The following is a 16,021-nucleotide window of genomic DNA, read 5'->3' as shown; positions in this document are numbered from 1 at the left end:
TTTATTGATAATCTGTGCTGCCCTCTAGAGGCCAAAAAGATGAGTCAACACATGCAGTGCTGTACATAGTATTTACAGTGCATTTTCATGCAGTTAAAACCTGCATATGGGTCACATTATACAAATTATACATTAAGTATACATTAAACCTGCAGTATGCAGAATGTTTTTGGCATCCTTGGGCAAAAATTCCATCATAAGCATATTGTAATTCAAGTGTTCTGGGAGAAAAATAGAAATAGGCATTACAGTAACAGGATATTGATTCATATTTGATCAGCGCTGCCTAGTTTGACCGTTTGATCTGAGTTCACGAGTGATTGACAGCTGCCTCCGTTGAATGACCAGCCAATAGGAACGCTTTCTCTCAAATGAACTGTGATTGGCCAAAGTCTAGATTTTCTAAAGCCTGAAAACAGCCATGAGGAGGTGCAGAAGTCTAGTTTTCTCTCAGAACATTTGAAGTACAATATGCTGAAAGGTTATTACAGGATTTTTGCCCAATGATGCCAAAAATATTCAGCCAACTGAAGGTTTAAGTACAATACTTCATTACAATCCACTAAACAAACAAACAAACAAAATCAGTCTCACATTCATTCTTTATGGAGCAGCTCCAGACTTTATACCCTATGACATCACATGTTTGAGACTTCTTCTCTGGTTTCTTGCTTTGAGAGAAAGTAGCTCATGTTCACAAATATTGACTGAACTTTGCTAGGCCATGGAAATATCATACTGGAATTCTTTATTTAGGTGGCGTTCCCCTTTAATTAGGCTCCTTACTGTCCCTTTCAAAACAGCAGATGGTGCTGTAATGCAACGTAAAACCACTTTACTGTTGAGGGTGCAGTGCAGTATGCTTGAGTTGACAAAGAAGAAAAATAAAAAAAAGTAATAAATATTGAGTTGACATTCATTTATGATAATAATTTATTTTATAGTTTTTAAAGTGAGACCAATCTCTACATCTTCTTGTCGTCCAGGGTCGTTAAGTCATTTATGCTCATTCGCGTTTGCAATCCATCCTCCACCTTCTTCCTCTCAGTTTGGCACTTATTCAGGCAGTCGTCACACAGGACGCTCTTATTGACCAGGTAAAGCTTCTCTGTGATTATGAGGGACTCATTGCCGAGTACCTCCTTCTTAGTGAGTATGGGGTTCCTGTCCAGGTTGATATTCTCCAGTTTAAATAGCCTCGCGAGGCAGCCAGGGACGCGGGTGAATCGGTTGTCAGAGAGGCCGATGTGGCGGAGCTCCCTCAACTCGCCGATGGAGGGGGGAAGAGCTTCTAGCTGGTTCATGCCCAGGTTGAGCCTGAGGAGTTTCTTCAGCAGGCCGAGCTCACTGGGGAGGCTCGTCAGACGGTTGTTACAAAGGTTCAAAACCAGCAGGTTCTGGAGACTGCCGATAGTCTCGGGGAGCTGCTCCAACTGCAATAAAAGAACGCATTCTGTAATGCCACACCAATTCACAATTTCAATTTAACTATTTCCTGTAATACTTTTTCTTTTTTCTTCATGCTTTTTTTTTTGTTTTAATGTATTGTAACGTATACAGAAAATAATCTGTATAAAAAAAAGATCAACACACTACAGGACACCACATCATCCAATTATTACTATCCATTATAAAAAGGAATTTTGCTGCTACTCATTAATCACCGTAACATGGACACCGTCACACAACAAATCTTGATTACCACCTGGGCAAACCGGGCAACTGCCCCGGGGCACCAGAACCTCACGGGGCCCAAAGGCTTCAGGTTCACCATGTGGTTTTCATGGTAATTTGATAAATTGTAAATTTGTTTGTTAATTGCGTAGACCTAAAAAATAACAACACAATACTCACATATTTCTGATTAAACAGTGTCTAAAAAGTGAAGGCAATGCGGAAGGACCTTAAACTTGCATTCTTTCTAATAGCCAGCAGGGGGCGACTCCTCTGGTTGAGAAAAGAAGTCCGATTGTATAGAAGTCTATGAGAAAATGAGCCTACTTCTCACTTGATTTATTACCTCAGTAAACGTTGTTATCATGAGTTTATGGTCTCAATTGCTAGTTTTGAGTCTTCAATACAGCATGATGTTCATTTAGTAAATTATGGTCCCATTTAGAGTCAAATAGACCATAAAGCAGGGGATGCTTTAGGGTGTGGCTGTCTGGAGGTTGTCCGTGTCTTCAGAACTTTAACCCTTTCACAGTGTGTTTTTAGTTCATGAAAGTTAATTGTAACATGTTGTGCTTAGCTCCATCCTCTTGTGCCACTTCTGGTTGCAAAAAACCAAGATGGCGACGGCCAAAAACCAAGATGGCGACAGCCAAATTGCCGAACTCGAGGCTTCAAAACAGCAGTCCACAAACCAATGGGTGATGTCACGGTGAGTACTGGTGCCTTCAAATGAAGCTCGTGAGCACGTGTTTACAACATGGGAAGTCGTGTTCACGATATGCTTGCCGTTCAAATGGTTAAGTCGTGAGAACACCGCTGCTAAGCATCAGCAATGTTAACGTTACTGTCGGCGTCTAGAAGCCACCGAGGCTAACAATTTAGCAAGCTGGCAAGCGGGTAACATAATGCAGTAAATGCAAAAGCATAATGACAGAGGAAAAAGATGAGGCCATTGGGAATATCAACATTTTCCTCAGACATATTATAAGATTACGAAGAAAAAAAAAATATACGACTAAAATTACAATATATTAACTTATTATGCACCGAAAAATTCTTTTCCATTCCCTGGCCATGTCATCCAACACATCACAAGTCGTGAGCTCGGAGCTTTCAGAAACTTACAAGGTTGTGAATACCACGAGAGGGGGGCCTTCATAAGGACTCTTCTGGTGAACACGGTAAACACGACCCCATTTGAAAGAACCAATAGTCCACTTCTTATATACAGTCTATGGTCCCAAAACGAATCACTTCCTCATACATAGACACTACACCGAGTGGAGACCTGCATATAACCTGGCACAAAAACACTAAACATATAAAGATATATCCCAGGACTATTAAAAAAACATTGGAAGCTACATTTGCCACAATGCAACTCAATACTTTCCTTGCATGGTAATCACCCATTTTCTTAGACCCGCCAAAGCTCCTTCAGCTCCGCCAGCTATCTTCTGTCAAATATCACTCTGTTAACAATGTCAAAGTCAAATAAAGCACATTTTCCTCCATTTACTGTCATACTCACATAGTTGCTGTGCAGGTCCAAAATCTGGATGGTGGTGAATTGGTCAATAAAGTCTGGGAGCTTCCTGATCAGGTTCCTGCTCAGGTTCAGTTCGTCCAATTCACCCAGCTTCTGGATGCACTTGGGCACCACGGCGACCTCCTTGAAACTGAGATTCAGGCGACGTTTACCGTCGATCGTCTGCTCCACGCTGTTATTTGCCACTTTCAAGGTGATTGTCTTGCCTTTAGCCTGTTTGTTTTTCTTTCCCTTAGCCATTCTGCTGTGGGGAGATCCAGGACTCCGGTGACGGGGTCTGTACTTAACGGTGCTCACAGCACCTTATGCTGTGACAGACGAGGTGACAGTGGAACCGGTCTGCAAGATTATGTTACCCACCACAGTCCAGCCAGCTGAAACAGTAGACAAAGTCAAGTTTTAGATTTCTCAAATATCCATAACATCATCACCTATTGTTCCATGACAAAGCAAATTCAAGAGCATGTTGCAGGTGCTTTATTAATATTATCAGTGGACAGTTAAAGCTGCAGTGGGATATGATTACAAAAAGTTATTTTCATAAAACAGTCACTATATCCTGACAGTAGTGTAGGAGAAAAGGTAATCTGAAAAAAATCATGTGCCTCTGTGTTCTCCGGTCCTCCTAATGGCATCTGCAAGATGTGACAGACCGGAGGAAAACAACCAATCAGAGCTGATCTGGAGCCTTGCCGTCTCTGAGCAGCTGTCAGTCACTCGCAAACTCCGATCAAACGGTCAAACTTGGCAGCGCTGATCAAATATGAAGTAATATTCTGTTACTGTAATGCTAATTTCTCGCCTCAAATGTTTTCAGAAACATCTTGTAGTGTACTGTTTAGCTGTAAAATGAGAAAGTTTGTGACCCGATAGCCATGTTGAGATCAGCTACGCATCGCCCACCAACCGGAGCAAAATTTCTCATTTTACAGCTAAACAGTACACTACAAGATGTTTCTGAAAACATTTGAGGCAAGAAATAGGCATTACAGTAACAGAATATTGATTCATATTTGATCGGCGCTGCCTTGTTTGACCGGAGTTTGCAAGTGATTGACAGCTGCCTCCGTTTAATGACCTGTTATTGGTCAAAGTCTAGATTTTCTAAAGCCTGAAAACAGAGCCACGAGGAAGTGCCGAAGTCTAGTTTACTCTCAGAACACTCAAATTAAAATATGCTGAAATGTGGTTAGCTGTTTTAAACATATTTCTCACAAATGACATTATGATAAAGAAACTCTTTTTCTTACCAGCAGTCCACTTCTTTAGATCCAGCACAATGAATATCAGGAATGAGACAAAAGGGACTCCATACACATTCTGCAATATATAGTATAATAATAATCTCCCCTGATACCTTTGTCCGGCCTGAGAATTACACTCTGCATCGAGATGCCACCGAAGAGATTTGTAAACAAGTCAGACTGTTGTAGACAGACGAGGAAAGAGCTGACACGTTGTGCAGTCCGGGATTTGTTTTCTTTTGTTCCCAGGCAACTGCTGTTTGCTGCCAGTAGACCGTTATATGGCTGTGAGCAGCTACAGTGGGATACTTTGTTCTTTCTCTGTATGCGGGAGACAATTTAAAAGATTACGGTAACTGTTTCTAGGATTGTTCTGTTTCAAATAAAAATCCCATATAAAGGTGTTGATGTGTTGACTGATAATATAAGGAAGTTAGGGTTGCCCTTTGGTTGCGTCCAAAATTCCATACTATCATGCTATTTAGTACTCTAAAACAGTATGTGAGATATTTTAGTGTATTTTATGTCCGAAACCTCAGTATGAAACCAATATTACGTGAATACTATTTCCTGGACACTATAGCGGCATAAATATCCCACAATAAAAAAAGATGTTTGTAAAATTTGGTTTTGCATTAAAATGTATTTAAAGATTAATTTAAAGTAATATATTATAATTATTTGAATGTATTATGATTAAAAATATATTTTTTAATATATTATAATTAAAATTTATACATTTTAATTATAATATAATTCAAATTATATTTAAAAATACATATACTAAATAAAAATATTATTAAAGTATAACTATATAGTACACTGACATGCTCTGCTGTGTTTGTAAATAGTTTCCAGTCTGAGCCTTTTACCAAGCTCTGATATGATACAGCAGTCACACACGGCCGCAATGACACCTCTCTCTCTCTCTCTCTCTCTCTCTCTCTCACACACATACATGCAAACACACAACTTCTGCCAGCAGTGTCTTTAATGTATCACATACTGTAGTCGCACCTCAGACATTACTCATCTGTCTAAATTCAGCCTGATGCATTTCATAATCTGCCCTTTCACTTGATGTGAATGCCACACAGTACCTCCTACCTGCCAGTAGGTGGTGCTGTCTTTGTACAATTCACAGTACTGTATCACGTCACTCTGCTTTTAGTACAGTCCTAAGAGGCTGCAAGTTGAAGCATCTCTGCAATTCGATTTCTTACAGTTGTTTAGGAAAATGAGAAATGACAGATGTGTGCGATTGTAACAGTAACAGTGCTGGAAGTCATGTAACCAGGCCATGGTCAGTCTGATAAGGTCTTATTCAAATTGCGCTGCTCATGTGAACCTGAGTTTTGCCAGGATGTGGTATCAGGTGCATGATATCAAGATAAACAGACAGACAGGCTCACTGACAAAGACCTAAAAGAGGCTCTTGAGATGCACAACGCTAGTCTATTTAGACATAGACAATGTGACAAAAAGTGAAATATTTGCTAAATGAGATAAATGTGAATGTTTCAGGAATAAGACCATTGTCACATCCAACTTTGAACCTATTTATTACCTCCAAAATATAATTAACCCTCTGAGACACACAACAAACCAGTTTTTGTCTTTTTTAGGGGTACAGCGGGTCTTTAGGGGGAGATAGTAGATCAACAGTAGATGTCAGAAGTAGTGTACATCATCTGAAAGCTGGGAACCTGAAGATTAGTTTGAGATGCAGCTCAGCACTGTGTGTCAAGTTGTTATAGTCATTAATCAGAAATAAACATGAATGAATGAATGAATTAGTTAATTAAAATAAATTCTCAATTATGTCTCATAAGTTGTTTCAGCAATTTTTGGGTTGATACCATTTGTTACACAGATTTGGTGCTAAATTCAACCATATTTTACCACTTGGGAATTGATCAAAATTATCAATAATCCCTCCAAAATACCACATTAAGACACCAAGACCTCGAGGAACACCATAGAAAGAGCCATGCTTTGATTTGGTTTAAAAAACTTTTGACATTTGGAGATTTCTGCAAGAATTGCATTTTTCGGCGATTGGATGGCGAGCACTTCTGTTGTGTAAACTGCTCAGAAACCCCCTTATTGTTAATCTACCTAGGAAAGCCATCCATCCTCTGAATGCCCTAGGTCTGTAGTTTGTCGCTGTAAAGTTTCATGAGGCTGTGATTATCCTACAGGTCACCAAAGGTCATTTTATACAGTGAGGTTAAGTTTTAAAAAAATGGTTTCACTATAATGAAATGCCTACTATGCGGACTAACATCATCACACATGAATACAATTGGGCTCATCGGATCCTAAAGAGTCTCAGTTTTACAGTGATACCCAATTTATGTAATTCCAAAACTGTTTAGGGACCCCAGTATGCAGAAATATTCAAATACACTATTTTAGAATAGGCAGAAATAACACATTTATACTGCATTCAAAAAACTGCATGTTTTTTTGCCCCAAACTAGCTCTAAAAATGAACCTGCTACCGCCTCTGAAAGACAGTTGGTTGGGGTCGTGGGGGTCTCTGAGGGTTAAACGGCAAATTCTAAAAGTAAAAGCAGTACCCGATTAACTGGGTATCCTAACCATGTTTCACATAATCAGAGTTCTGGTCTCAGATATTATTCAAACCTGGTTATTATATGTAAGTCTGCAGGCACCAACCTAAAATCAGGTCACTTATGATACCACATCAGGAAGGGGATATCATGTGCATGTAAACACACACTTGAGTCATGGCAATAAATATAATCATCCCACAGAAAGGAGAGAATCTGCTTGGGTTAGGGGTTAGATTCCACTCTCTGTCAAAGCAAAAGCGGCCTTGTAGACTTTGGAAAAAGTAGCCACAAAGTGCCATATGTTTAAAGCTACAGACAAAACCCAAACCCATTCACTTCCTCCCTTTTTGACCAGACCTGCCCTTTTGTTGGTGTGGGATGTTTTGTTTTATTTATTTATTTATTTTCAATTGTCCTGAAAAAGCAGACGACATTATACTATGGTCTATAAGCTTGAGTCATTTCCTCAGCAGTGTGAAATACAGGTCATGAGATATGCAGGTCAGACTCGAGGAAATGGTGCTGACCTAATTGAGTGAGGCGCTGCACGCAGCAGTTCAGATTACATCTAATGATTAGAAATGTGAGCAGTGTGTGTGTGTGTGTGTGTACACGTCTAAGCATTTGTGAGCGTGAGTTGTGAAAGAGACCGTGAGAGAAAGACAGAAGAAAGAAAAAAAAGAAGACAATTATTATTGTTTCAAACTGTTTCGTCTTTTTTTTTTTTTTTACCAAACATTCAACATTAGGTTCCTGTCTTTTACAAACATTAACCAGTATTTAAATCATGTGTACCAGCGGACAACACACAGACTAGGGTTAGCTCCTGTAGCTAACACGCTACTAACAACAAATGCTACTTAGCTAGGCTTAACTACTAACAAGCTAAACAGCACTCATGCAAGGTTAGCTGGGGTTAGCTACTGAAGCTAACATGCTAAACAACACTCACAAGTTTAGGAGTTTTGCAAGTTTTTGCAGATGTCAGATCAGATTTTACGGTTTGTGGGCTCCCTTCTAGAAATGACTGGCCTGCCAAAAACAATCCACCTGCAATGGCTGCACAATGCAACCAGTTAGATGCAGTGATGTCATGCAAATAGCAAAGCAACAATAATCTCATGGCGGCTGCCTGTATTGGAGTAACAATACCGAGAGCCAAGCAATCGGCCAGTTCCCAGAAGGGCACACGGTCCGCATGGCCACGCCCCAAACGGGCACTGCACTAGTGTAAAATAGTGTGTTATAGAGTAATATGGAGGTTAAACCATTAACAGTAATGCTAATGATTACAGATAACATTTTAAGTATAAGCCTACCCTGTCATAAAGAAGAACATACTGTAAGTAAAACAAAAATTATACAAAAAAGGTGGATTAATGACAGACAATCAAACATGAAGTGACAGAAATAGCAGCAGATACCCAGCACTGACGCCATGCGACATCCTCCTTGTATTTCATTTACTAACTAGCCAGAAAGGATTTCCTTTCTTTCTTTCACTCATTTCCTTCCTTCCTGTCTTCTTTCACAGCTGCTTGAATACATTTTGAAACCCTTTCCTGCTGGTCACCACCATGGTTTTACAAACAAACATATCATCCAAGTGGCTTGTTGTTGCTAATTTATAGGCCCTTTTCAACATTACATTTTGACATGTAATTGCAGGGTAAATGCAGCTGTATCTGATAAAATTAATTATGGTCCCATTCTATTTGGTGTCGCAGCCATTGCAGTGAGCTAGCATGCACAATACCAAGGCCCTGGTCCACCTAAATGGAACAGAGCCATAATTAATGTTATTAATTACACCTGTGTTTACCCTGCAATGGAGTGCCAAAATGGCTGCTGTGAAAATGGCCAATACATTCATAATTGATGTCCCTAAAGTTTCCTGAGTTACCAAAGGCTTTGGTAAAAACCTGAATTATATAATTAGTGTTGTGGTGAAAAACTGAACACTGCACTTGATCATCCATCCCTTTTTGAAAGACAAAGTTTTTAAATAAAAACGCAACAAACAGCAACACTATTAAAAGCATCACATGGCATACTTGGTGGTGAATTGACACTGACCACTTCTCTGTTTTGTTGTGGTGTAATGCGCTCACTTCCCTTTAAAACTGCTTTGGTAGGGCATTTTGTGATGAGCCAAGGAAAGGAAAGTTTGGAGCTGCAGAGTCACTTCCGTGGAGCTGCATAATAGCTAGTAATAAGACTGAAAACAGTGGGCAGCTCCCAGGTGTGAACACATGGATCTAGACTATGTGAATTGTGTGAATTACAAAAGAAGATCATGTATTTCATGCTAATGCATACCATACACTAAGTGAAGTCTGACACCCTCACATCTAAAGACAATGTGTCTCAAGTCATATAGGTTTTAGTCACAGACTATAATATTTTGCAAAGACTGGGGATCTTGCAGGGTCACCATTTACAAGACTACAACTAGATCCCTTTTGAGAGGATGTCACATCCTGCTCCTGGTGGAAATTTACAAGAAGAAAAACTGTTGAGAAAGAAGTGGACAGAAATTGCTGCAGCCCTCGAAATCCCAGATGCTAGCTAGCTAACTAACCCGAATGGGGCTACTTGCAAGCTAACGTTAGCTACTGGAATGTTTGCTATTAACCTACGAGCTAACTGTATGTTTCAGCTGAGGATTGCTTAGCTTCAGTCATATAAATCGACATACACACGAAAGAGAGAGAGCGAGTACTGCAGCTATATTTATATGATTGGAGCCAGCAATCTTCAGCTGAAACGTACGGTTAGCTTGTAGGCTAATAGCAAACATTCCTGTAGCTAAGTTTAGCTTGCAAGTAGCCTGTTTGGGTCAGTGGTTAGCTAGCTAGCTAGCTATTTGTTTGCTGCTTCCTGATTGGTGCTGGAGAAAGCGCACCTATTGGTTGTTGACAATGTTCGCGTCCTTGAATTTGAATTTATGATAATATTAAACTTGTTTGATTTTATCGGAACGTCAAGACGAGAAAGTATTGACTTAGGACAACTGAGTTTTATGACCACCTTACACTAAACGATCGAGATCACGGGAGCGTGCCGCAACTTTAGCAAAACTCTCGTAATTTTATTCTGACATTGGAAATATGTCTGCGACAGTGAAATTGCTTGAAAAGTCATTTGGTGTAAGGTCGGCATAAGTCAACCAAGGACACATAAAGTTGTAAAAGGAACACATAAATTGTGCCAGAAGACACATGGCTCCAGAGTTTGTCCCGGAAACTTCTTCCTTTCCAGCATGCGACTGCATACTTTGTCATCTTTATGAACTATTGTTTAGGCATTTGAATCCAAAACAAGAGTAAAGCTGCTTTTTGCGCAGAGATGAGTGATAGCTTGTTGGACATGTTTAGGAAAGCTGGCACCGCGGGGGCAGAGGCATTCATGTGTTTATCTAAGCTCTGAATGGATGTGGCTTTCCTCCCCTCTAACTACGCGACTGTTGTGTTGTCTTTGCCTCGGGGCTGCGAGTTCAAAGAGCTCCTTTCCTTTTTGTAAATGTTTGTCCACGTTTCATTCAGGAAAGTTTAATACGAACTTGACAGGATATTCACTGGGCATTTGAGAAAGTGTTTTTGGGTGGGTGAGTCAATTAGTCATATGGTAGTTGTTTGCATATGATGAATGTAATGACTGGGTCAGGATTACTTTGTGTCTTTGACTGTTTAGAGTCGTCATTATAATACATAAAGTGATCTGTCATTACTCATGAGTGCTCCTAATAGTTTCCACTAACTTGCCAGAGGAAATTCATTTAGCAAACCATGTGGGCCTCAAAAGCACACTTCTATAAACTTGAATATAAGCGATCATTTGCATCTACTGTATGCTCATACACAGCAGATACATTGGGAGAACTTGGTCCTAAATTTCAAGTTTGTGTTTTATTTATATATATATATATATATATATATATATATATACAGATATGTATATATGTGTATAAAATAAATAAGTCACGTAAGTAAAATCTGATTCAAATCTGAGACATAAAATAGAGCAGCAGCTAAACTATAGGCATGTATGCTGCAACAACTTGGTTAGGATTAGGAAAAGATTGTGGTTTGGGTTAAAATAAGTTTGTTTGTTGCGTAGTTAAATGGGCTACGTTGCATATGCGACGTAATAACGTTACGTAACCTAAGTAACATTGTTAAGTAAGCTAAGTTACCTAAGCGACGTAGTAACATTACACAACTTGACCTTTGGTTTCACGCGGGACACGAACACCACTCTGTTTTTGGACCGATCCGTCCTTCCTGCTTTATTCCCCACTTCCCAGCGTTGGACGCTTGATGGGCTGCCACTAGACACAAGGCGCTCGGCACCTGATTGGACGAACGCTTTCCCTCGGGGGCTGCTGCTCCCAGCTTTCAAACCGGAACCAACATGGCGGCCCGTTTGGAAACTTTCGTCTCTTATATCACGGAAATAGTTCACCGAAATGTGTTTCTGAAAACATTTTATGCAAGGAATGCAAGCCATGTAGTTGCTAAATATCTCAATATTTTTGGATGGACAATGCTTAGTTTAAAAGTTTCTCGGGAGTCTCCAGAGGCAGTGAGTCATGTCGGATGCCCGTGATTTGCATAAAGTAACCCAGACCTCAACTTTATGCATATGTGGAGCGGTCAAGGTGATGCCCCATCTCTCGAATCGCGCTGCCACGCTACCAGAATGCATTGCACAAATGCTTACATAGACAATGAATGAGAAGCGTGGAAAGGACGGAGGCTGTGGACATGTACCATGAGAACGGGCTTGGATAGTCCAAAATCTCACCATATAGGTGCCTTAAATCACTACCAACAGTATGAAAACAAAGCAAAATGTTCCAAGTCCACGGGGTAACCTCATCCTGACTTCATCTGCTCCATCATTTACAACTTTGCACCCATTTACAATCTTGAAAGCCATTGTAGTATGATGTCATCATTTTGGGGGAAGCCAAAGGGGTGAAAAGCTGGTGAGCCGGAGACAGGCTGTTTCTCATTAGTTCTGCTCGGCCTGCAGTTCCACACAACAGCAGAGTGAATCACAGCACTGAGAGGTGACAGTCGCCCCAACTGCAGACTAATAAATCTTGTAGTGAAATACCTCATCGGTTACTGTGTCTGTCATGAAATCCAAGTGTGAGACAAATATGAAAAAGCTGTTGGAGTGGAACAAATACCATCAGTACTATTTTTAATAATGGTCAACTTATAGAAAGTGTAAGATATTAACATTAGCTGCAAAGGGGCAACCTGACTTCCCTTTCTGTTTTCAGAGATATTTCCTGTATCATCCAGTAACAGAATGGTGTTTTCTTTCCTAGTCTTCCTCTAAGAACTTGGAAAACAAGTTCTCTCCCACAAAATGTATGACCGAACTAACACTGTGTGTATTTTTAAACTCAATGGACTTGACGGACAATGTGAAATGTTCCTTTAAGGCAGCAGTTTGTTTCTCAGCAGGAGTCCTACACTCTGCCTGTGTATTCCATTGTGTTTTTTTGTGTTAGGGAGGCTTGTGGGCGATGTCCAAGTGGGTCTGGTTGAAGACTCTATCTGTATGTTTCGAGTGGATGTGACCTCAGAGTAGTGCTGTATACTTACAGAAGGGACGAAGGAGGAAGAGGTCACTCCTTTAACATGGACTGACAGTCCAACACTGGACACTGGATCCGAGTTCTTACAGGACATCCAGTTCGGAGCCATAATCTAATTCCTACTTCCTGTGATTTCCACTTCCACCAAGTCTTTCATTATGCTCTTTTTTGCCTCGAGGCCAGTGTAGCTATGCATTACTGTAACCACACAGGATATGTTGTTTGTAGACTGTGTGTTTACTATGCATTGTATTTCTATGGACTGAGATGATGGCATGCAACGAGCGCAGACGCACGCAAGCTTTAACAATAGGTCTTGTTTGGCTGTTCTACCGGTGACATCAGTTGTTTCTTTTTAAGGGAGCGTCTGTGAAGCCTGCTGTGTTGTGCTCAGACAGGAAACTATCAGTCTGTCCCACACTTCCAAGCCTTTGTACAAATATGGAAGTCCTTTACCTCTTTTTCTCCTCCCAGCCCAGTCGCCAGGAAAAAATGTTGGCATTGTATGTTTCTGCAAACCACGGATATGTTGAAGGTGGACGTTTTTTGCATTCAGTCAGAGCAAGTGACGTAGTATATTGTACGATCGTTATTGAAAGTTACGTTCATGAAAGTTTCGTGGTATGAAAGTTACGTGGCATAATAAAGAGTATAACAAGCGAGACAGTCCACTCAGGGTGGGTGATGGATGGGTCAAACAAACACAGGACTTTCACCCAGGAGACCGCTGTTTGCGCCCCGTGTGAAATCAAAAGTGAACGTTGACTTTACGATTGTTATGTAATGATGTTACGCTTGTTACGTAACGTTGCATGAGAAAGTCCGATATTGGTTAAGTTGTTACGCTACGTTGTTACGCTACGTTGTTACGCTACGTTGTTACGCTACGTTGTTACATTATTGTTTTAACACAAACCATGATGTTTTTTCTAACCTTAACCAAGTAGTTGTGTTGCCTGAACCCCGAGACCCACTGGATCCCGACCGACTTTACTGCCTTTCAGAGGCTGTAGCAGGTTCAGTTTCAGAGCTAGAGTGAAGGTACAGATATCAGATGAAACTACAAAACCTAAGAATCTCTTGGCAACAACCATGTCATGCTAGCTTGTCGAGAAAGAGGCTAAATAACGCTCCAAAGTTAGTAATGCTCTAAATTTTGTCAAAGAAAAACTGGCATGGCCATTTTCAAATGGATACCTTGACCTCTGACCTCAAGATATAAAATAAGGAGGTTTCTGAGCAGTTTCCAGAACAGAAGTGCATGCCATTTACAGTACTGTTGACCAACTCTCTCCCCCTAAAGACCCCCTGTACGCCCCTAAAAAAGACAAAAACGGGTCTATTGTGGGTCTCAGAGGGTTAACCAAACTGATTGTTTCACAACGTTAACCACGTGGCATTGTGCGTTTCTGCAAGCATGATACAAGGCTGATATGAAACATATTTTTGTTTCAGAAACGTCAATATTCAATGTATCACTTGGTTTGCAGAAACGTGCAATGCCATCATTTTTTCTGGCGACTGGGTTGCTCCTCCTTATACTTCCTTCCCTTTCCAACAATCCCGCCCACTTAAACATTTAGAATTTATTTACCTTACTGATCATATTTTATTGTTATTGAACCACTTCCGTTCAAACCACGTCATCTACTGACTTGTCCTTTTGTCAACTCCATGTGTTTTCTTTGTGGGTGAGACATTTTCATAAGACCTCTGGGGTTCCTTTTGTCCCACGCACGCAGTGCACTTCCTCTCTCTTTTCCTTTCGAAAATAATTTGGAGCTTGCAAGTAAACTAGACCTAACGTTTAAATCTCCCCCTCTCTCATTACAGCGCCTCCACCACCACAAGAGGAGCTGACACCCATCCAGGCTGCTAACGGCTGCGCCCCTCTCATGTCTCCTCTTTATGTCAACATGGAGGTGAAAAATGACTGGAACAGGGCAAACATAGCTTTGATCACAGTATAGATATTGCTTTAACTGATGACTAACAATCAATGCATATTAATAGCATGTGGAAGCTTGGAGATCACAGTTTTTTTTTAATCTCTTGCTGTAGAGTTCAAGGCCGAAAGTGCAAATACGCTTTAATCCAATCCAATTAGATCCATCCAATTATTTTTATTGGTTGAACTACAACCATACATCTTTCATGGAGTTAATGGGACATGGTGCAAGCAGCGTCCAAGCCATATTATATAACTATAGTACGAGCTTTCTTTGACCAAGAGAAGAGCCAGGCTGCTGCTTTTAAACCTACTAGAAAGATAATCAAATTTATGACAATTAAATAATTTTTTTATGAGGTGTGCCTGACAGAGAATATCCCAAGTGCCAATTTGAACAATTCTAAAGAGAAAAACAGTCTAATTTTTGCCATGCTAAATCATTTCCACATACTAAAATAATGGTGTAACCGGCAGGTTAAACATACACGGCCACTTCAGTCCCTCACATTCACATTCATAGACTGTATATAAGAAGTGGATGTGGTCACTGTGATGTCACCCATTGCTTTGCTGACTACGGTATTGAATCCTCAAGTTCAGCATTTTGGCCGTCGCCATCTTTTTTTTTTGGAACCAGAAGTGACACAAGAGGGTGGAGCTAAGTACAACCGAAAGCTGAATGAGGCATTGTTAGGCGTCCACGATGTTACAATTAACTTTAATGAACCGAAAACACACTGTAAAAGGATTAAAGTTATAATTCGAAAACGTGGCAAACTCACAGAACGGACCACGCCGTGGTAGCGACCTGTCAATCACAAGGTAGCCCCGTCCTAAAGCATCCCCTGCTTTACGGTCTATTTGACTCTAAATGGGACCATAATTTACTAAATGAACATCATGCTGTATTGAAGAAGACTTGAAACTAGCGATTGAGACCATAAACTCATGTTTACAATGTTTACTGAGGTAATAAATCAAGTGAAATGTAGGGTCATTTTCTCATAAACTTCTATACGATCAGACTTCTTTTTGCAATCAGAGGAGTCGCCCCCTGTTGGCTATTAGAAAGATTGCAAGTTTAAGGCACTTCAGCATTGGCTTCACTTTTCAGAACTGGAGGTTGCCGCCTGTGCACAAAACAGTCATTTCAAGTAATTGGAAACCTGATCCTCCTCTTCTGTTGCTGCAGTGGTGTCCCCGCTTGTTTCCTGGTAAAGGTACTGAATATTGCGTGAGTTATAGTATGATGTTGCTGTTTTGTTTGATAATTCAGGTCACTAAGTTTGAAATACATTTCAGACTGATATTCCTGTGCGGTACGTACAAGACGTGCTAAATGTGCCCTCAGCAAAGGCTTGGCAGGTACGATAGCAGGTGGGGGAAAGCATTGTTAAATTTCCTGTTCGC

General features: G+C 40.5%; 1 protein-coding gene and 1 long non-coding RNA gene across 2 annotated transcripts in view; one reads left to right on the top strand and one right to left on the bottom strand.

The window, feature by feature from the left end:
* LOC141758694 (uncharacterized) overlaps positions 1-16,021 on the top strand; it is a 457,042-nt gene that overhangs the window by 60,069 nt on the left and 380,952 nt on the right. The gene's annotated exons all lie outside the window — the stretch shown is intronic.
* Positions 903-4,787, bottom strand: lrrc18b (leucine rich repeat containing 18b). Its single transcript, XM_074620333.1, has 3 exons — positions 4,474-4,787; positions 3,206-3,597; positions 903-1,433 (listed from the first exon to the last, which is right to left on the bottom strand). The coding sequence occupies exons 2-3, from the start codon at positions 3,461-3,463 to the stop codon at positions 966-968; spliced, it is 726 nt and encodes a 241-aa protein (XP_074476434.1). The 5' UTR covers positions 3,464-3,597; positions 4,474-4,787; the 3' UTR covers positions 903-965.

This window comes from Sebastes fasciatus, chromosome 20, assembly GCF_043250625.1.
Source record: "Sebastes fasciatus isolate fSebFas1 chromosome 20, fSebFas1.pri, whole genome shotgun sequence".
Taxonomy (NCBI): domain Eukaryota; kingdom Metazoa; phylum Chordata; class Actinopteri; order Perciformes; family Sebastidae; genus Sebastes; species Sebastes fasciatus.
The sequence above is the reverse complement of the archived record's forward strand: the minus strand, read 5'-3'. Positions and strand labels throughout refer to the sequence as shown.

Coding starts and splice junctions, on each gene's coding strand:
- lrrc18b (XM_074620333.1), bottom strand. CDS start 3,463: ATGGCTAAGGGAAAGAAAAACAAACAGGCTAAAGGCAAGACAATCACC. Junction 1,434..3,205: donor TGGACCTGCACAGCAACTAT/GTGAGTATGACA, acceptor CTTTTATTGCAG/TTGGAGCAGCTCCCCGAGAC.